This window comes from Melanotaenia boesemani, chromosome 20 (genome assembly GCF_017639745.1).
Source record: "Melanotaenia boesemani isolate fMelBoe1 chromosome 20, fMelBoe1.pri, whole genome shotgun sequence".
Taxonomy (NCBI): Eukaryota; Metazoa; Chordata; class Actinopteri; order Atheriniformes; family Melanotaeniidae; genus Melanotaenia; species Melanotaenia boesemani.
In genome coordinates, this window is record NC_055701.1 from 22954217 (window position 1) to 22976881 (window position 22665).

The window sequence follows — 22665 nt, forward strand, 5'->3', positions numbered from 1 at the left end:
AAGGAGAACATTTCCAAATGGAAATGATTGATAACTTTAGTGGCAGAGACGGTACACTTGCAGTTTATTTCTGTGTTTTGCAGCCTTGTTTCTTAAAATGGTGAAAGCGTACCTTCAGTCTGTCCAGAGTTTGTCTCAGGGACTGGAGTCGAGCCGTCTGTTCCAGGAGCTGAGCACCAGGTGTCACTGCAGGACAAAAAAAGTATTGTATAAGAAGTCACAAGCAATAGGTTTAACACAGTAAATAACTTAAAGACAAAAAAAATGCAGATCTTCCAGCCGGGCAACAGAGGCTCAGTCTATCAGTAGTGTGGGTGAAACATTAAAAAATGAATTACCTGGAGACTTTCCAGTGATGTCCACCACCTTGACATTGGCACTCATCTGCAGCAAAGTCTCCAGCAGCTGGTCGGTTTTGCGGTAGAGGGCGCTAGAGAGCACTTCAGGACGTCCTTCCTTGGACGGAAATTTGGTCACGTGAAGCGGAGGCAGAGAGGCGAGTTGAACACGCATCTTCTCTGCCTGACAGGAGGGAAAAAAACAAACAACTCGTTCATCCATTATCTATACCGCGTCATCCATTAAAGGTCACGGGGAAACTGGAGCCTAACCCAGCATTTAGCAGGTGAGAGGCAGGGTACACCCTGGACAGTCCATCGCAGGGCCAACACGGAGACACAAACAACTACTCACACTCAATCCTAGGGAGAATTAAGAATAACCACTTTACCTAACAGTTAACCACCACACCACTGTGCAGCCCGAGTGGAGAAACTGTTAAGTATAAAAAATAATAATTTAATTAGGGAATGAGTTGATGTTGAATTCCTTCATGAACCTTCTTAAGCTGAACTTTGGCAGATTTTCTCAGTGATGCACTCCCTATCGACGGCTAATTCAGCATCATATCAAATGTGTCACCCTCCGTCCATCCTCTAAATGTACGGTTTGAAAACTGTCATAAATAAAGAGGATAAAGTGGTTTTTAGTGGATTCGGTTCATGGCTGTGACAAAGCTACCTAACATCCCCAAAATCGGCTTCTCTCACTGAGATGATGCCAAAGTGTTTTTTTATATGGCACAAGTAAAAACTTTGCTGCTTATGTGTTAATGCATTTAAAAAATTACACGTTAATTCCAGTTAATTAGCATTAATGCATTAATTTTGACAGCCCTATTAAAAAGTACTTGTCCTTTATTTACTTGGTATCGGATCGACACCTGATCTTGCAACGTCATGCAGCGTCCTGGAAGTAAAAATTGGGAAGTGCGGTTTCTCAGCCTCGAAACGGGAACAAATCAGGAACGCAGAGTTTTAAGGTCAGAAAGTTACATCGTATGTCTTTAAAGGGTCATCATTAAATAAAGCCTGAAAGCTAACACTTCCTACCTTGAGTCTGTTGTTCTCGTTCTTTAGGTGTTTAATGCAGAGTCTCTGGGCTTCAATCTGCTGAGTCAGCAGAGGAGAGTCGATCACCTGAACTCCCGAACCAGAGCCGACTCCAGAAATCATGCCAGCTGTGGACAAGACGGGGTACAACTCATCAATACCCGACCACATCCAAAGCTTCATTTGGATGTCAACATTTCACATTTAGTTCTGATAAACCTCTAACTCTTTAATGTGCACTTGTATACACTCGAGCATCACTTTGAGGTATCTGACTTTATTTCAGTTCTAACTTTTAATTCCACTGTGTCCATATTGGAAGGTTAGGATTGCAGCAGAATGTAATTTGTTGAAGAGATCCTTGATATTCAGCCCATACAAGATGACATGCATGATGATGTATTATTTCAGGTTCTGCCAAAACTAATACTTGGCAGTTAGAAAACTGACTTTAATGTAGGCTGCACACTTAAATGTGAAATTCAGGTCGAGAATCTCAATGACCTCAATCATAAACATTCAGAAAATATTGAGCCTTTTTAAAAATTTAAAGCTTTTTATTGAAGAAACTCAGTTATTTTTCATTTTGTTTCCAGACCTGCAGACACCCTGAATAAAACATATATGTAATGTTTAACTGCCTGCAGAGCATGCACAGTAAAACCATTTTCTCTGAGACCGGGAGCAGCATGCAGCATCACAGCAGACGTTAAGAAAAGCAGGCAGATACCTTTTTGTTCCTCTGAATGAGTGTGTAAATCAGGAGAGATGGAAATGGAGAGAAAAGGGTCACTGCTTATTAAAAGAGAGAAATCTGACTTAGAAGTTGAGTTAAAATGATAATAACTTGTGTTTGGGAGGGTATATTCAATTTTAATTTGCAAATACCATTTACCACCAGCTGTTAAAACCACATGCATGTGCAGTTATGTCGCCCCCTTACTGTGTTCAGTCACGTCATTTTCCTCCACTCACCTCCTGCTATTCCCGTGACGATTGAAGCAATTCCTGACGAGCCGCTTCCTCTCAGCCCGTCAACGGTCATCTTTGATTGGCTGTTGATTCGTTGTTTCAGCTCTGCCTTCTCTGACTCCAGCTGGTCGATGTCCGCCTGCAGAGCGTCCATCGTTTCCTCAAACTCCCTGCAGAGGGGAGGAAGCTGTCACACAGCTGCAAATCTACTGTAGCGCATGTGAGATCTACATTTTAAAGTTTTCTTACTTCTCTTTCTTCTTCAACAGAGTCTGGGCCTCATCCAGTCGAGTCTGGATCTTCTCAACTCGTTCATCTGCATCTTTGGATGAACTGTCCAGCTTCTTTTCCAGCAGACTGAGACGGACGTTGGCCTCACTTAGCTCCTCACCCTAAAAACATAAACAAAATAAGATGAATCATGCAGGTATACTCATATCTGGATGCATGTGAACATGAGCTGAATTTTTCTACCTTGATCTTTAGAGATTTCTTCAGCTCTTTGATGACGGTCTCTCTGTCCTCCAGCTTCAATCCGAGTCCTTCTGCATCTGTGATTTCTGCTCGCAGAGCTGCTGCTCGCACTTCCACCGGTGGAGGATTCTGATGGATGACAAGCAGTGAGTCTTGAAAACAATACCCACACCAGCTGAAATGTCAACTATGCATCACCACAGGAAATTCTTCACTTAGAATTACCTTGCTGTGAGGCTTCTCTGAGTCATACTCTCCTTCCTGCATAGCAGTCGCCATTTTATTCATGGTTGCTATGACGATGCTACAGGACTGTCGCAGATACTCGTATGGGTTTGCACCCTGAGATCCATATATCTGCAAGTGATAGCATGTAAAATGCTTCAGCTGCACTAAAGGAACACTCTAAAAAAAATTTTTATTGGGTCAGATTTACCCATATTTCTCCCAGACAAATTAAAACATGAGGATATGCACCTGTTCTCCAGCCTTGAACGCCACGTCCTCCAGTTTGACGGCTGACAGCCCTTCCTGTTCACCTAAAGGTGACATCATCTGAGCTCCAGCTGCTGCTACTTCTTGCAGCACTGCCACAACCCATGTCAAATGTTTCCTGCAGTCTGAGAGTGTGTCAGACACCTGTGAGAAAAAAATGAAAAGGTATCAGCAAGGGATTTTTATGTGCACTGGAAAGAAGCAGAAAAAAATGGATAAGAGATAATAAGAGGTTTGGTTGCCGTGGTTACCTGTTGTCCAAAGTTGAGAGCTGATGGGATGCCGGGGGCATCCGTTCCTGGCATCCTGCGACGGATCTTCTTGCAGAACTGTCTGATGTCACTGCAGGACGTTTCCAGATCCTTGAGCAGCACAGCGAGGTCGGCCTTCTCCTGACCCGCATGCAGGAATGCCCGCAGACGACCCACCTCCACAGCCATGCAGTCCAAGGCACTCTGGGTAAACTGCAGAGGAGCACATGAAGCAATGGCTGACCAACTCCCTTTGATACCAGATGAGCATGTTCATAACATAAAGCATGTTGGACCTAAAAGGAAACTAAAACCACCAGATTACTAGTCTCATTGAGAAGAAGAAGCAAATTCACAGCAGTGATATATCAGAGTGAACTGAGTGAGAAATTTGTTTAAGATCTTTTACAGACTGTTGTGTGTTGCTACTCACTCTGATGTGATCAGCGAGCTGCATGGTGCAGTCCTCGTTCTGATCTGCCAGATGGATACTATACAGGTGCTGTAGAGGGATAAATATCAAAGTAGTAATCATACTCTGGTTAAGTATAAAACCGCAACAATGCAGACTAGATACACTTTGTTCCTTTTGCATGTAAAGTTGTGATATTAATTTTATGTGAAATGTGTTTGTGTGCATACCTGATAATATTTAATGGCTTTGGTGAGCGGCTCCACGTTGACCGTCTCATCCAGCTGGTCTCTGTGCAGGAGGTCGATGAGGAAATCCAACGATCGTTCATGAACACTCATCTCTGGGTACAAAGAGCCTATCTTCTTATAGACCTCTACACTGCACTGAGCTAGGGCTCTGACAAACACATAGAAAAGATATGTTAAAAAAAAAAACAAGTAGGAAAATAATTGATATTTATTCAGGTTTCAGGTGTAGGGTGATAATGGGCCATACTGTGAAAAAATGTAAACAACACAAGCAGATTCTGAGAGGGGAATACTTTTTCAACTTAACATTAAAATGAGACGATTTATTATCTCCCCTGTTGTAGGGTTTGTGGTAAAACGTACTGTTCATATTTGTGGAGCGTGGCCTGCAACAGACTCAGCGAGTAGACAAGACCGCCTGCAAAGCTCAGCTGCTCCCCGACGGCTCCCTTCAGGCCGGATCGCTCCAGACAGTTTTCATTCAGGTCAAACTTCTCCTGCGCCTGTTTGCTGATCAGCTCGGCCTAACAAACACAAAACACAGGTCCAGACAATCTCCCCTCAACAATAAACCGACTGCTGCTTCTTCCTGGAAATGTGATTGACAGGGTTTACTTTGCAGATCAGTCTGGGCATGAGCAGCAGCACCAGGATGCAGTCGTGGTCACCACCGTGACGTAGGAAGGACTCGGGCATGAAGGAGGTCAGGAGGGAAACGTGTCGGTTGGCTTGACCCACCTCCATCTTCCTAAGCTCCATCTCAATGGCCTGGAAACAGCAACATTTTAAATCTTTGATTTAAACCCTCCACCCTCTACTTGGTATTCAGACATCAAAGCTGTTAGTGTCTGACCTTGGCGTAGGCCTTTGTCTCTGCAAACTTAATCTTGAAATCAAACATTTCTGCCGGTGGCTGCTGCTGCAGCTCTGCAGAGGCCTCCTGCTGGCTGGTCAGCTCTCTGTTCACCTCCTGCAGCCAACACAAAGGAAAGATCAGGACTGAGCTCTATAATAAAAAGAAGTGGCCGTAAAGACATGGATGCAAACCTGCAGGTGAGCAGTGAGCTCGCGGTATTTCTTGATGGTCTGCTGGTAATCAGCTACAGTCTCCTGAGCCGCTTCCACTCGTTTCTCAGCCTCTCGAACTCTTGCAGCTCCCAGATCCAACATCTCTCTCAGCTCCAGCTCCGTCTCTCTAGCGTTTTCTTGCAGCTCATCATTCATCTCGTTTATGGCTTCCTGCACGATAAAGACAACAATCAGCAAAGAAATATTATGTTTTTGAAGCCAGATTTTTACAGGACAGCATAACAGTTGAATCTACTGATTTTAGCAGCATTAATCAATTTACTATTTATGCACAGCAGCTTCCTGTTGATCAGAATATAAAATGGATGAAGCCGCCGCATAAATTTATTCTGACTGAGCAGGTTCAGATCAATCTAATCTGAACAAGGCATTTTTACTCAGATTGAACATTTAATCTAATTAAAAGTGGCTCATGTAAACAGTGTGGAGCACCTGAATCGCACTCTAACAGCAGAGGGCGCTACACGCTACATGCCCATCTGTGACCATGGCCAATCTTAATAATGAAATGAGTCAGCAAACCCAAGCCCTTCTGTTTTTCTGTAACAGCAGTGCTGTAAATTTTGCACCATGTTAGTTCTGCAGTCGGTAAAATGATGGACTGAAAACTACATTTGCCCCAGACCTTCAAATGAGCTGAGTCACTTTTGTGTTTTCTTCTTCTGCTCTTTGCTGCTGATTTTCACTCACCAGATCTGCGACAGTCTCTCTCAGCTCCCTGACTTTCTCCTCCAGGTCCAGGTTTCTCTCTGTCAGAGTCTCCACCATCTCCTCCGCCCCCAAAGCTGCATCCACCTAAAACCGATCACATCATCTTAGGAAATGCCAGCCCTGATTCTTGCCGTTATCAGACCCATAAAAGCACAAATCGAAGGTCTATTCTGTTGATAAACAGCGAAACTCTGACCTGCTCTTTCAGCTCATCAATGGTCTTCTCCGCCGCCGACATCTCTTCCTGCAGTTTTTCTTTCTGGCTTCGCAGAGAATCAAGCTCTGTGTTCTTCTTCTCCATCTGCTTTTGCAACTTCACATGTTCTTGCTTCTCTGATGCAGAGAGGTCACGCATCCTGACACAAAAATCCCCCAAAAAGCATGAGATCCTGACGTTTAGAGCATGTAACAGTTTTCCTGATGCAACTAACGTACCTGACCAGTGCTTCCTTCAGCCTGCTGTTCTGCTCTTCCAGCTGCTTCACATGGTAACTGGAAGCAGCACCATCTGAACCTGAGACAAAAAAAAACCCCAGCAAGTCAGCCACCATTACACTGCACTTCATTTAAGTGCAATCAGTTTTAAAACACAGATTTAAGATACTCATACAGAAAATTGTCTATTTTTAACAAATCGTTTTAAACAATTTCCTGTCATGATGCTCACAGCTTAATTTAATATTTTAAATTTGAGGGTTTTTTTAATGTTATTTTTATCTTTTTAAGAAGAAATATGGCATGATGACATATTTAAAAAAAACAATCTATATAGTTTAACTAAAAAAACTGAAAAATAAATATGAGGTACTCTTGAACTTGTACAGGAGTGCAAAGTGCAGAATGTGTTGTTTTAAACAGACATCACAACATGCTTTGTTTCTTATTTCTGTATTTAAAGCTGTAATCACATTAGGCTGAAATACTCGGTTCTGATCTTTCTGTGTTGATGGTTTAAATTAATTTAGCTGGAATATGAGCAGAATGCATTGATAATAACAATAAAAACATTCGTACAAAAAATGAATCCCAACCAGGAGAATGATAAATGTGCAAGTACATATAAAAGAAAGTTCATTTCACTTAGAATAAAAGCTTCTTGAAACAAGAAATATGAAGACTGACAAATAATATAATCAGATCTGAGTTACTGGGAATACCACACAGCACAGTGAGCTTAAGATTTCGATGATGTTTCAAAACAACTTTGATCACATTGAGTACCTTTCTCCTCAATTTCGTGCTTGAGGATCTCCAGGTCCATGGTGAGCTCGTCCACTTTCTCCTTAAGGGAGTCAACCTCCAGCTGCAGAGACTCTGCTCTCTCCTCGGCCATCTCCTTATCCAATGTTGCCATCTCAATCGCGTCGGCCGTGTCAGACATCTCCTCCATGTAGCGCTCCTTCGCCTCCAGGGCTTCTTTGGCCTCCTACACATACAGTGAAATCTGGTTATCCCGAGGACAGAGTTTCTACTTTATTAATCCAGCATCCTCTCACTAATTTAATCAGACTCATCTTGACTCTTCAGACTTGTCTCTGTTCATCTAGCAGCAGCTACCCCTCCATCTGCTCCATGAACTCCTCCACCTGCAGCTCCTTACCCTCTTTGCTTCTTTGAGTTGTTTCTGCAGTTCGGCCTGCTGCTCCTGCATCTTGGTCTTCCACTCCTGCAGCTGCTCCAGCTGGATCTTGTGCTTCTCCAGCTCCTTCAGCTTAGCTTTGTCCTCTGTCCTCTTCATCTTCAGCGTCTCCAGCTTCTCCTCCAGGTCCTTCACCTGAGCACGTAGCGCCTCCTCCTCCTGGATCACAGAAAGGAAAGCCAAGACCAGTAGTTTCAGCACATGATCACACAATAATAAGAATGAAGCTTCAACCCTGCTGTGTTTACAACAGGTTTTCTTTTTTTCATGTCTCTTTAATTGAGATCTTATTTCTCTGCAGAGGAAAGACTTTTATCTTTATGTGCAGGAAAGATTTAATTTAACTGGCCATGCTGGGAAATCACCTGCAGAGGAAAGGATTCATACACACGTCACACTTACATGCTTATAGAGGAAGTATTTGCACTTATTTCTATCTTATTTCAGTCCTGCTGCCTCACACGCCAATTAAAGACATCACACCTTTGACAACTTGTTAAAATGTTAGTGGCAGAAAAACAACACTTCAGTATCGAGTGCAGAAACACATCACACTACATCACTGCACCTGCGTCTCCATAACGACGTCCTCCTGAAGGAAAGAGATACATGAAACACCAATTATTCCCATTTAAAATGAAATACCAGACTTAGGCGGATTTTTAAATGTTAAATTGATAATATCTGACATTTTAATTAAAAATCATTGTGTTTGTTATATCCTTTGCAAGGTTTTCAATGTATAATTTTATTTGGAGAAAATATTAAATTAGTATTTCTTTAAATTACTTTCTTAATAATTGTTATAACTGTAATCGTGTTAGGTATTGATGATGGAAAAAATAAATAAACATTCCATCTCAGTTAATGTTTCACAAGCCTAGAAATATTTCCCAAGAAATCAAATTTTCTGATATTTCTACACTTTAACTACACTTTATTCATAAATAATCTGTGATTATTTATGTAAATATAAACTTAAAACTGGATTTAACCTGTAATATTCAAATCATACTGTATACTTCACTGACGAACACTGATTTTTTTTTCCTGCCTTTTCTTAAAGGTAAAACAATAAATCAAGATCAGATTAGTCAATAATAAAAATGAATCATGAATTAAAGCACTGAAAAAAGACACAGATGCTTTCCTTTGATGTCTGTGCATTAACAAATGTGTGAACCGCAGAAACCCTGACGAAGCATCGAGAATTTAACCCTGTACTCAATGTCTTCCTATCCAACTTCCTTCATGTGGCCTGATAATGCAGCTAAGGCCTCTGGCTTGTTTCCAGATTGGTGATTCTTTTGGATGAAATCGATACGAACCGACAGCTGAGTTGAGAAAATGTTTGAGTATATATTTAAAGGGGAAATAACATATAATGTAATATGTGATAACGCCTCTGAATGCCTGCAGTCCTGTTTAATCTGGATATGTACCCAGATAAAAGCATCCTGCAACATTAAATATGCAAATATTAGTAACACCTGTTCTTGTTTTTTTTAAAGCAGGTTTGTAGAGAAAGTTCAAATATTTTTTTGAGTCTGAGTAAAAATGATCATCTCTGTCGGATTAGTTGTAAACCGCCTGCTGATCCTGACCTTGCTGGGGACAGGAGCCGGAGGGTTTCCTGGGGAGTGGAGGGTGGGAATGACTGGAGCAGCCAGGGGGGTCTGGGCCGGCGTGCTGGGCTCGCTGCTGCTCATCTCTCCAGCGGAGGCCGAAGCCGAGCCGGACGCTGCCCCCTTTCCACCTGCAGGTCGGCTGGGCTGCTGAAGGAATGGAGACAAACATAGATGAAACCACCATAAAAGATCCCAGTGTTGGATGATGTAAAGGCAACCAAGATGGAGGTCCCACTTAACTTAAAGAAACTATGAGAAACCAGCTGAGCAACAGTATAAACACACTGATGTTTGCATTACACAAAAGCAAACATATAAAAATCTGACCACAGCCTGGGCACAACCTTCTCTCTAAGAACACTCAATATGAAAATGTATTTACAGCAACCTCATCTTAAACTCATGTTAGGAGAGGTTAGCAGCTGCATGCTCACATACAGAGTAAAGCTTAAGAGCTGCAGTTATGCCTGTTTACTGACCCTTTATTTTCTTTTTATAACAAATGTCCACTCTTTAGTGGACATCACTGATGACCCCTGACTTGTTTTATGCAAAACTACAAAATGCTCCAAATTACTAAATTAATACCGTCTAAGGGTGTATTCAAGAGACATTTGTAGAAAATAACAGATTTGTGCCCGTTTGTAGCAGAAAAATAAGAACATTATGAGAAATTCATTATACTGTTTATAAAAAATGAAAGAAACACACAAACTGAAGCACGCTGTAAAAACAAACTGAAAGGAAGTGGCAGCCCTGATGAGGTTGAAGACTGGGCTCACCTTGGGCCTTCTGGCCGTGGTCTGAGGAGCAGAGGGAGGAGGAATTAAAGGAGAAGACGACGGAAGAAAGGATCAAAGGGCAGCAGGAGAGGAGAGGAGGGAAGAGAAGGAAACAGCCAGGGTTAGACATTCAAGGCAACATTCATATTAAATGAGAAATCAAAGTTAAAAAGGGGGTGAATGAAGCTGACATGACTGAATTATCTGCTGCTTTACTGACAGTAAAAACCCACAGACGTCTCCGGTTATCATGAAGCAACTACGCAGATCTCTGCTCAGCTGATTTTCTAATGATCCCACTTATTCCAATGGCCTCATCTATTTCACTCACAAGACCAAAACCATAGTGCCAACATAGACACTAACTGGTACCGTCGCAGCCTCAAAGACCACTTTGTGTCTCCATCTGAGCCCAGTTCTGCTCCAAAGTGCTGAAATAATACAAGGTTTGTACAGCAGACCTGAGTTTCAATGGTTAAACACACATTTCCTGAATGAGACACTGCACATGAGTGCATCTAAAAAGTGGAGATAATTACCATTTTTAGCAGATTTCTGGGACAAGACAATAATTAGTTTATATGAAATTTCTCTGCTTAATGAGACATTTACAACTTCTTTTAACAAAATTTCCTAAAAAAATGCCTGAGTTGATAACATGAGTAAAATACATATAATTTCCTTTAAACTTTTATTTTAGCTGTGATATAGATTATTCTAATTCCTCTGTCCCTTTATTTAGTCTTGTCAACAATCCAAATACAGAAAAATACAATTTACAAATCATGTAAATCTGACAAAACGGACCAATATTGACATTTTAGAATAAACTACATTAATTTTTTAATCATTTATTTACAATTAAAATAATATATTAACTTATACACTCATATATATTAAAATGTATCCTCCGTGTACATATAATGAGCATTATTCCACAATACAGGCTCATCTCAGATTAGTGCTAAACTACAATTTTTTGCGGGATTGTTTCATAAAATTCTGACATTTTTAACATACATATAACAATAAAGCATGAATGTCGCTGCACATCTGTTATGGTAGAAAACTGGCTCTGCTTTGAACGATGCCAAGACGTCATTTAAAACAGATTAAATCTATATTTTGTAGCTCATTAAAACAAACCTATATCTCCATTTCATAATGAAACCAGATAAAATATGATTATTCTCAGTTCTGTGCAGATACTTCTAACTTTTCCACTTTAGTTTCTTGACCTTTAATCTTTCACTTTCCACCTTCTGTGAACCTACTTCCTCTGTGCTCAGCTTGGAGCAGCCATTACTTCTGCTAGTTATCAGTCTTTATTGGATTAGAGTTGGACCATTCAGCAGAAATTATTCCAGTTAACAGCTGTACCTGAATAGGAACTGACAGCCTTCGTAAGCCATATTGTTGTGCCATTAAATACAGAACAAACTACACACAGAACCTATCTACCAAATCTGCAACCATGAGTGAAATTATTTGCTTGTTGTGTGGAACAAAAAAAGGCTTCTGCATGATGAAGCCAAATAAAAAATTAAAGCTTGCACAAGAGATAAAATATGAGATGATGAACTAAACTGAACAGTTGCAGATGCATGAAATAATTCTGCAAAAATCCAACAACAGAAAGGCGAAAATAAACCAAATTTTTAAAAGTTAAAAAGGAGCACTACTGAACTACAGGGAAACTGTTTCTTAATGCCACTGGAGAGATAAAGAAATGGCGAATCCCACTAAAACAAAATGAGTAAACTTGAAAGCATGACCTTTACAGAAGCTGCACCAACAAAACAAATGGATGATGGCAACAACAAGAGCAACATCTCAACAGTTAAGAGGATCATATGAAGTTCTGTACCTTCCTGGGTGCAGGGGTCTGTCTCATCATATTTGTAAGAGAAAAAGACACAAACACACACTCACAAAACACACACAGGAATGGAAAAAAACAGGCAAAGATCCACACAGACAGAGTTCAGGACCGACGGCGGACAGCTGAAGCCGAGCAGTCAGACAGGCAGCAGCGGCGGTTCGGCCCGGGAAGCTGCAGTGGTGCAAATGGCCGCGACGATTTATTCCCAGGCTCCCCCTCCCTCCCTCCGTCTGTCCCTTTCTCCCGCTATCGTCCTCCTTTATGTCCTCTTTCTTAGCTTCTCTCATAATCCATTTCCCAGAGCCCTCACTCTTTGGCTTTCAGCTCTGATTAGGACTCTGACATCTCGCTGCCTCCTTGCTACAACAGGAGACGCCTCTGATCCCCTAACCTGCCTCTCCTCCCTCTTCCTCCTCTACTCTTCTTCTCACCCCCCCTCTTCTCGTGGTTGTGATTTGTCAGTCCAGCCAGTGCCTCGCTCCTGCATTACATCACTGTGTGCCCTCCCTGCCTCGCTGCAGCTCACCCACTCATCACCACCTCGACCACAGACAGACACAGAGGGAAGGAGCAGCGATCGGGGACAGACAGAGGAGGAAAGAGAGGCTGTGAGACGGAGGAGGGTGGTGCTGTTGATGGGGGTGAGAAGGGAAAATGAGCAGCAACGCTGATGCAAGCCTCTCGTCTCCTAGCAACACTGGCAGATCCTCCAGTGGGTTTCTTAAAAGAACAAAAACAAAAGGGGACCTCCACTTGATCTGTCTCATAAAATATTTACAAGGAAAGTTCATCATTTTATTGCTTAATCGTTTTTCTTTTATTTATTGAAACATCCTAAAGGATTTGATTGGACAGTTGTTGGTATCTCAAGTCAGATGGTAGAAAAACATAATTTAAATAGTTATAAGATGTGCATAGTCATTTAATTCTCCCTCTTCCAACCTTCGAACTTTAGTTTTTAGTCACAGTTGAAGGACATTTAGATTTACAAGCGTTTAGCGCACATTGGCTCCAACAAAGGGCACAAATAAAGTCATAAATAAACCTGCTCTTTTGAAAATAGGCTAAAAAGTTAAAGGCCGTTTTCTGCATGATTTATATATGCTGAGCACTTGGGCTTCAAAGTTTGTTTGCAGCGGTTTTAGCCTTGGCATACAGTTCATGAAATATGTTGACAAAACCTTCTGGAGTCCTTCTACAATATGATAGACACAAAGCTGAAGCTGTGGGATTCTGGCAAGATGCACATTCAAACATATTTTCTACAAATGTTACATGAACTTTTAGAAAATTAAGATTTCTTAAAAATGCGCTTTGCATAAAGATGGTAAGGGCTCCAACACTGCATATAAGGCATAATACCATAAATGATTGTATTGTTAACGTAACAGACTTAATGATGCAAACTGGCCCTTATCACATTGTAGGGCCCTAGAAAACAACAACTATACATTTTACCACAGAGGTTTTTTATTGTTTTTAACATGGAGCCCCTCCATAAACATAACATGAAAAACTAATGGGGTTTGCTGATTATAACCCAAGCCAGCTATGGGTACTAAAATAAAACTTACCAGAATTATATCCTGATATTTACACTGAGCTTACATTTATTTCTAATAGAAAATTCAGATTTTTGTCACTTTAATCACTCAAAAAAAACCTCCAACATAAGAACTGGAATTAACTAACCACAGATGATGATGTCTTTTTTTTGTTCTTGTTATTTTACTGGACATACGTATGAAACAAGTTAATAATAGTGAATAATGAATACATCCAGTAAATAATAAATAGATATGTAGATACATAAATAAAATATTTAAAATATAAATATGAATCAAAATGATTTAGTAAATAAAATAATAAAAGGTAAAAAGGTTGTATTAAAACTTGTCATATCTTGACATCTAGAATGAAAACTTGCTACGCAGCGAAACAAGCTTTTAGTGTGTAGACTGATCTAATTGGTCAATTAACTCCAGCAGCTATGTGAGCAGCCATCGTAACATCTCCCTCTGCTGCACTAATCAGCTCTTCTGCTCCAGCAGCTCAGCGGGATGACACGAGGAAGTAAGAGGATTAATTCAGAGGGAATACTCTGATTAGATGGAAGCTTTTAACCTAAAGTAAAGTCGTGTCATTGACAAAAAATTAAACACAAAGAAATAAAACTTCTTGGGTAGGGGATTAAATGACTTCGGACTGTTGGGCCTGCAGAAAAAAAAGCTGTTTGTGTGTATCCATTACAGAGCAGCTGAGAGAAATCTGTCCTGTTAAAACATTCAACATCTTCCTCTGTAATCCCCTCGCTTTCTCACACACAGACTAAGTGATGCCCCCAGAGTAATGGAGCCAGAGAGGCAGAAAGGCAGAGAGGATGATGGGATGGGTGGAGATGTATCAGGTTCCTGCTTTCCAAGCACTTACAGCCTCTGAGGTTGCTGTGATGCAGCCTCAACAGCACAACCACACACACCCTTCTCTCTTCTGTGTGAAAAGGATGCACTCATCATTTAGTTTCACATTCCCCTGCATGTCTGGGAACCTCAGTAACCTCATGACTGCCTCCGTGTCTTTACAGATCCCTCCTCATGTTAAAAGTCAGCCTTCTGAAGAGGAGATGCAGTGCTGGAGATAATCAAATAAAACTGAGCTGACAGGGAATCTATACACTGCAGGTCTCTGCAGGCAGGAGGGCAGCCCATTTCACCTCAGTCACACTCTGACATTTTCAGACTGAGCAGCAGAGAAATATCTGCATTTATGAGTCAGCGGAGGATGATTGTTAAAGAGCAATGGGCTGTCTTATGAGGAGCTCCAAGGTGTTTCGACATGGTACAGTGATGCAACATCAACATTCAGGATAAAATTTTATAATCATACAAGAAAAATCAGGGAAACCTCTGACTGGTAACAACACACTCTGCTGCAAGAAAATGAGCCCGAACTCACTGAAACTCAATTCGGTGACAAAAATAACAGCTAGTCCTGCTGCAGATGGAATGACCTTCAGAGTGCACTGATAAGAGAACATGAAGAGACATAAAACGGCCTCCAAAACACATGAAAATATTTACCAGTAAAAACTGCAGGTCAACAGATAAAACTGTAGGAACGCTTCTTTAAAAATCTACATATACAAAACTTAGGCTGGGCTTACACCAGAAGACTTTTAAAAGCTTTGCACAAGACTCTGAAAGACTACCAGCTCACATCTAAAGACCAATGTTTAGAGTTTTAAGTCTCAGCCTAGTCTCAGACTGAGATTTGACAAAGATTGTGAATCTTTTGGGGTCACTATTTACAAGACTACAACTAGGTTCTTTTAGCATTTTATTGTGATATGTTGGACAGTTGATATGGAACAGGGCTGATCTGCCCACATTTAAGCAAACATGGGGAGAGTTTTACTCCAGGAGGGAATTACACATCATCATTATTAAGTGTGGCTTTGCATCTCCACCAGGTGTTACACCGACTCATCACAATCTGGAGGGAAGAATGAAGTTTCTATTCTTCTCTCATTTGTTAGATCATTATACTGTAACTTCTTAATAACCGTCCGCTCCTCTTTCTGGACGGTCCACATAAGACGTTTTATCACCGCTTCTTGTTCGTCTTTTTTTTTTTTTTTACGTTTTTGCCATTGTTCTGACTGTTGGGATTCCTGTTTCTGCTTTTGTCAGACCTCCGCTATTGGTTGTGATCGTGTTTCGTCACTGCGACTTGCGATAATATCATAATGTCGCAGATCCAAGACTAGGGATGGATTGACATTAAACAGCACAGATTACCAGCTTACACCTAACAACCGAGATGACGGGAACTCGCTGTGACTCCATTAAAACTCCTAAGATTTCCTAAAGACTTCCGTTTTTATTCTGCGATCGTGAAAATCGTTTGGTGTGAGCCCAGCATAAGGTGTCTAGTTTAGTCTGTTAGCATTAAATAATCAAACAGAGTAGAAAGAATGTTTTATAAAACTGATCATACAATAAAGGTTTTCTATTTCTATTGTATAAAAACTTTACAATAAAATATAAAGACTGGTTTGGTGTTTTAGAAACTGACAGTGAATCATAATTCAATCATTAATCCTTAAGAAATCTCCACAACTTGACTTGGAGTCCTGTTACACCAACTTAAATAAACTTAACTCAAGAAGACAAACACACCTGCCAACAGAAATATTATGATTGTTGATGAGAGAAAACAAAGGCCTGAGGTTGGGAAAGATGCCCATGAGCTTAGGAAACAGAATTATGTCAAGACACATACCTTTGTTGTTATCAAACACATAAAAATGTCATGTAACCAACAAGCCAGTGGTCACTACGAGACAGAGGGACCTAAGACAAGGACAACCATCAGCACAGCATAGAATAACAGCCTGCTGAGAGCTGCCTGGGTCGTAACAGGTTGTCATATCTGAAATATCGCAAAAATAACAATTTTTAAAGACCCACTTGAATGATCAACCATCTCATCAAAGCAGTTAAACATGGTGATGGATGCATCACGCTGTGGGAGCAATAGTCCTGCCAAAACTACAGGTAAACAGAGAAAACACAAAGAAGATGCAAACGCCAAATATTCATTTCATCTAGTTGTTTTCTCTGTCATGGCAGCATCACTTTGCAGGAATATCTTGTTTTGTTTTTTTTGTCTGCAACAAGAACTGGGCTTAACAGGACAGAAAGAAAGATGGCGGCCATTTTTTTTTTATCTGCACTGGTATTGTAAAAATGTATACATACAATGAAAATGATGTCACAGAGTACAGCGATGGTAATAAAAAAATCTTATTTGACTCATTTAAAGTTACATCTACATCATCTATCTGCCTGTCAACACAAAGGTTGGTAAATCCTCTTCTTCTAAGGGGAGTAGATCTTGATTGATTGTTTCTTAGAATAAGTCACTCCAGCTGATTGGATGCAGAGGCCCCCAAAAAAGAAACTCTTTGTCTCCCAGAAAACTCATCCCACCCTGCTAGACAATATGCATATATGAAATAATCTAGACCATTGTTACTAAATGTCATGCAAATAAGACTGATTCACTTAAAAACCTGCAAAACGTCTTCCAGTAAAATGCAGCATCTGAGCAGGTAGCTACTGAAACGCTGAAATATTGCACAGAAAGCAGACAGACCAAACACATCATGTGCCACAGAGCTGACTCAATGCAAACAGAGCGAAGGGCGTGGCGAGGTGGCAGACGTACAAGTGAGGATGGTGGACGCAGACATCGCCTCTTTGTAAGACTTAACTCGTACAAACACAGAGCGCTTCAGTACAAACACCAGGGATGGCAGTGTGGTGAGCTGCAAGGAATCATGGGCAAATGATGGGCACGGCCCTGTTGCCATGCAGCAGCAAGGCCATTCACAGCCACGGTTACCACGGTTACTGCGGTCATCGTCATCATCATCATCAACATTACAACAGTACCGAGGTTAGAGAAACATGCAGCACCTTTTTGGGCTTCAGTCCTCGCTGCGTGGTTCAAGGAGGAAAAGGAGGGAGGTGGAAGGGGGGAAGGTTAAAGATCGGGAGTTTGTCAGCGGCATGCCGGGGGAGACGGGAACTGAGTGATTCAGCAATCAGTGGAGGACCTCTGTCAAACTTTTACAAGAACACATCTTCACTGCACTTCATTCAATACACTTGACTCTTCCTTCGCATTACATTTAGTTCATTTTATCACAGTCTGCACATGAAAAAACAAAACACCTCACTGAAATTTCTTCATCTACATGCAGATATAGATCATTTTTTTTCTATATGTTGCACAAAAGAAACTTTAAAATATATCTTTGTCAACACTTGTTTAAAAATATTTGCTAATAAAATTAAGTTTATTTTTATACATAGAGTGTATCAAGCATATCTGTAAATATTTCTTTCAGTTAGTTGACATAACATCTGTTTTCTTTAGCAATTTTATTTATTTACTTATTACTTTTCCCCATGGAAAAATACTAAGGGTCACTTCCTTCAAATTGTGAAATATCCTAAAAATGTCAGTTTTATATTGTTAGAATAATTTTGACTTATTTTAGATAAATAAATTAAATTAAATTAAATTAAAGCTTACTATGATAGTACAATTTCCCACTGAGAAACAATAAGGGATTTTTTTATTTCTTATTTATTTATCTTATTATTTATTTCAGCAGCGACACTCTACTTTTGGAACATAAAGCTCCAGAGAAATTGATAATATCATTTTTAGAATAAATATACCTGTTTTACATCAGTTTAGGTTCCTTCCCTGCTTTACTTTTGTTCCTGCAATCATTCATAAATTAAATTTAAATAAAAAGAAGAATAATCTACAATGACAAACACATATCTTGTAAGTTATTTTTTGTATTGGTAAGGCATTACCAATATCATCATAACCTCCTGAATAAAAACTAATAACTGCTGTATCTCACCATCACACTTCTCTTCTAAATACAATAAAAAATAAGTCACACAGTGACATGAAATGTCACAACCACAACTCTCTTCTCTTGACTTTTGAGAGGAATATTAAAGTAACGTAATTATTTAGTTTTTGCATCAGCTCACTAATAAACATACGGACCTATGCACCAGATAATAGTATTCATATTTAACTGTAAGTAAACATCGCCCTCTGCTGGACAAGACGTGCAACTCAGAGTTCAGAGAGAAAAAAAGACTAGATTTAGCTCATTTAAGGTTTCACTATAACAGACAGAAATCTGACTAAAAGTTATTTCATGTTGTATCTTTTTTGTTTATTCTTTAGCTACTGTTTCAGAATTAGAAAACTAGGGTGTGAATGTGGTAAAAAAACAAAAAACAAACAAAAGCTACATAAGCAGACAGTGAGGTGAAATGTGTGTATCTGCATGTGCAGTTTGTTTCCATGTGTGTGAGTGTGTGCACAGTTAGGTATCAGGGGCACCTTCCCACCATACACGTTATCTGACTCACCAGTTTGGCAGACTTGGTGGCCTCTGGGATCTCTGCAGAAATAGAAAGAGTAACAGAAAATAAGAGACATGCTCATAAAATAATAAATCCAATATTCTTTTACGAACAGATCCTGGTACAAACAGGATGAAGTTGATGTAATTTATTGTCATTTCACCAGATGGTGAGTACTGACAGCACAGGAAATCTATAAACACCTCCTTTTTGCCATTACATCCATGCTGGTGACTGAAGTCCTTAAAGCTTCTTTTGGATCATTTATGCTAATCTGATGACAAATATATCCGACTGTCATGTGTAAAGGAGCACGCTGGTCTATTTTACTGACACGCCACAACATCACTCATACCAGGTTAATCACTTTCAGATGAAAGGAGGGTGATTTAAAAACTCTCTGACTGACATGACAGCTGTTGCTGCAGGTGAAACTGCTGGAAACAGATGTGGGTAATTTATCAAACCTGAACTCAACATCCTGCTGCATCACTCAGCAATGATAAGCCATTTGTTGAGGATGAATTTCTACAAAATAAACATTATTTAATCTAAGTTATTTGCATATGAAAAATACATGATAAATGGAGCCGTTTTAAAGTTATCAATTACATCTGCTTTGTGTCTGCTGTGAAAAAGCTGCAGACACAAGCGAATAATATTCCTATTCGTCCTTCTGGTGGATTTTGGTGCAGAGCATCATCTTTAACCCAAGGCTATTTTACTTCACCACGGCCCTGATTTTGAGAAACGTCATGTTGCCGGGTAACACAAGTCTCATTTTGACCTTATTTAAGCATCGACAGTTTTTAAAGACATACCTAATGAGTCAGCACTTAAACTTTTGCTCTCAGAGGGAGGAAGTGGATGTTACTGGTACAGAACCATCTCCCTCTATTTGATGCAGCAGCATTGAGACGTAACCATGGAAACAGTGCAGCTCCATCCTCTGGTGGATAAAACATTTTCACAACCAAATGTGGAAAGTATATTCTTTTCTAAATGAAAGCAGAGTTAGGATAATGTATGTGTTAATGTTTATAACCTTCCATCAGCCAGATTTAAACCAGTTTTATTTAAAGCACACACTGAGACCCGACTTTCATGATACTGTAAAAGACCAAATTAGCAGAAAGTCTCTGCAGGGTCTAAAAGATCAGGAATATTTAGGCCCTCGACAGTCTATCACACATAAACTGATCCATTTAAAACACCTAAACTGAAGACCCAAACAGCCTTTTAACGAAAGTCTGATGAGGTTTTAAATCTGGGACTTTTCGTGGGGGACTAAATGTTTCATCTGATTTCCTGTTTGTGCCCACATATGTGCATATAATACTTGAATTACACCTTTTTAAATTGTCTCATTTTGTTATATGTTTGATTTTCTGAGCTTACACGTCCTCGAGGCTGCGAAAGGTCAAAATCTACAGGGTTTCTTTGTACTCATGACAAGCCTGTGAATATGACCATTTGTGTCCTTACCTCGTTTGGGGACCTTGCCGGTGCCGGGCTCAGGTGTCTCTGGAGATGTTGTGTCGGCTCCATCGTCAACCAGCTGGATCTGAGACAGAGATACACACAGCAGTAGAGGTGGTCAGCCATGTCCCTCAAACCACAGGAGGCTTTTATTGGCAGCTCTTTTATTCCAGAACTGAGCTGGCAGACATGGATGTTACGAATGGAGCCCACAAAGAAACCTAGCTTGTTTATTGTTGTTCACTCAAATGTCAAACAGCTCAAGTGAGTTTTAACTTTTTCCTTTCTTTATCGCAGCCTCTACGGCTGCAAGGCAAGGCAGTTTATTTGTATAGCACATTTCATGTACAGGACAATTCAAAGTCCTTTACATAAAACAAAGACATTACAGATATTTAGAATAGTAAAAGGCATCAACACATAATCACAATAAAATAATCAATTACAATAAAATGATTAAAAGCAAGATAAGTTAAAAAGTTACCGTGCAGATTTCATGCATAGGCACATGAGAAAAGAAATGTTTTTAACATGGATTTAAAAATGTCTACATTTGGTGAAAGTTTAATCTCCACTGGCAATTTGTTCCACTTGTTTGCAGCATAACAGCTAAATGCTGCTTCTTCATGTTTAGTCTGGACTCTGGTCTGGACTAGTTGACCAGAGTCTTTGGATCTAAGAGCTCTGCTAGGTTTATATTCTCTGAACATATCACAGATGTATTCTGGGCCTAAACTGTTCTGGGATTTGTAAACAATCAGAAGGGTTTTAAAATCTATTCTGTGACTGACTGGAAGCCAGTGTAAAGATTTTAAACCTGGTGTGATGTGTTCAGATCTTTTAGTCCTGGTTAAAACTCTAGCAGCAGCATTTTGGATGAGCTGCAGATGTTTAATGCTCTTTTTAGGAAGTCCTGTTAAAAGACCATTACAGTAATCCAGTCTACTGGAGATGAATGCATGGATGAGTTTCTCTTGGTCTTTCTGGGAGACTAAACTTTTAATTCTGTTGATGTTTCTGAGCTGGTAAAAAGCTTCTTAGTGACAGCTTTGATGTGGCTGCTGAAAATCAGGTCTGAGTCTATCAACACTCCCAGGTTACGAACTTGGTTGGTGATTTTAAGAGCCCGAGTCTCCAGGTGTTTGCCAATGCTGACCCTCTTCTCTTTGCTACCAAACAGAATAATCTCAGTTTTGTCTTTATTTAATTGTAGAAAATTCTCCTTCATCCAGGTGTTTATTTGCTCCAGACACTGACACATTAAGTCTATTGGACTGCAGTCATCTGGTGACAGAGACACAAAGTTGTGTATCATCTGCATAACTTTGATAATTAATGCTATAGTTCTGTAATATTTTACCCAAAGGGACCATATACAAGTTGAACAGAAGAGGTCCAAGGACTGACTCCTGGGGGACTCCACAAGTCATGGCCACTCGCTCGGATTCATAGCTGCCGATCGTAACAAAATAAGGCAGAGACGGACAGGGTCAGACGCTGGTAATGAAGAGGGTTAGTTATAAAACAGACAATCAGTACTGAAAATGGAGTGTAGTGTCTGTGTGTGTTGACCTGTCTGGATAAGTCCCTGTAACAATATTAATATAAAACGATCAATATATTTCTCTTTCCCAAATAATAGATTGTTTTGATATTTCAAACATTTTAAAATACTCAGATAAATAATTTTTCTTTAAGCCATTATTAAGAATGGTTGAGGAGTTCAGATTCAGAAATGTTAAATGACTTCTTTCTGCTTCATGACTGTAAACACACTGATCTAATCTGGTCAGAAAATGATGAAAATAACCATTAAACTGCCTTTAATGCTGCCTGCCTCTTTTTTAAGCCATGCAAATTTATTTATATAGACAATTCATACTTAGGGCAACCCAATGTGCTGCTTTATTGCTAATTTAGTGTATGTATGTGGTGTTACAGAGGCTTAAAATAGAAATTATGTCTGTGTATACAAGAAAGGGTAGCGCAGACTCTTCTTCTAAAGGAAGCTAGGATCATTCATCTGCACCAGTATGGTGCATATGTTTTATAAGTCTGTTGTGGTAAGTGCTTTCTCTCAATGACCGACCCAGCAGCCTCATATTGAATCAGCTGAAAAACTGTTGCAAGGCTCATTGACGGTGCTGATGCTGCATTAAACAACAAAAAGGCAAGAGGGAGATGTTCACTACTGGTGTTCTTAACCAACTTTCAGCTTGATGACTTGAATGGGTTTAGTTTTTG

At 40.0% G+C, this 22665-nt stretch overlaps 1 protein-coding gene across 10 annotated transcripts in view; it reads right to left on the reverse strand.

The window, feature by feature from the left end:
• Positions 1-22665, reverse strand: part of dctn1b (dynactin 1b) — a 33787-nt gene that overhangs the window by 3189 nt on the left and 7933 nt on the right. For 2 of the 10 annotated variants that reach the window (XM_041971786.1, XM_041971778.1), the window contains exons 3-29: positions 20428-20506; positions 18949-18980; positions 17434-17478; positions 11963-11980; positions 10096-10116; positions 9290-9460; positions 7647-7844; positions 7268-7472; positions 6482-6560; positions 6243-6402; positions 6026-6130; positions 5294-5485; positions 5100-5216; positions 4862-5014; positions 4610-4770; positions 4226-4394; positions 4017-4085; positions 3584-3796; positions 3315-3476; positions 3063-3194; positions 2838-2966; positions 2613-2755; positions 2367-2533; positions 2122-2133; positions 1392-1519; positions 339-522; positions 113-186 (exon numbers count right to left, since the gene is read on the reverse strand). In XM_041971786.1, the coding sequence (XP_041827720.1) occupies positions 113-186; positions 339-522; positions 1392-1519; positions 2122-2133; positions 2367-2533; positions 2613-2755; positions 2838-2966; positions 3063-3194; positions 3315-3476; positions 3584-3796; positions 4017-4085; positions 4226-4394; positions 4610-4770; positions 4862-5014; positions 5100-5216; positions 5294-5485; positions 6026-6130; positions 6243-6402; positions 6482-6560; positions 7268-7472; positions 7647-7844; positions 9290-9460; positions 10096-10116; positions 11963-11980; positions 17434-17478; positions 18949-18980; positions 20428-20506 (3318 nt within the window). The remainder of the gene's footprint in view (positions 1-112; positions 187-338; positions 523-1391; positions 1520-2121; positions 2134-2366; positions 2534-2612; positions 2756-2837; positions 2967-3062; positions 3195-3314; positions 3477-3583; positions 3797-4016; positions 4086-4225; positions 4395-4609; positions 4771-4861; positions 5015-5099; positions 5217-5293; positions 5486-6025; positions 6131-6242; positions 6403-6481; positions 6561-7267; positions 7473-7646; positions 7845-9289; positions 9461-10095; positions 10117-11962; positions 11981-17433; positions 17479-18948; positions 18981-20427; positions 20507-22665) is intronic. The other 8 variants (XM_041971783.1, XM_041971780.1, XM_041971782.1 and 5 more) reach the window with 8 other exon arrangements.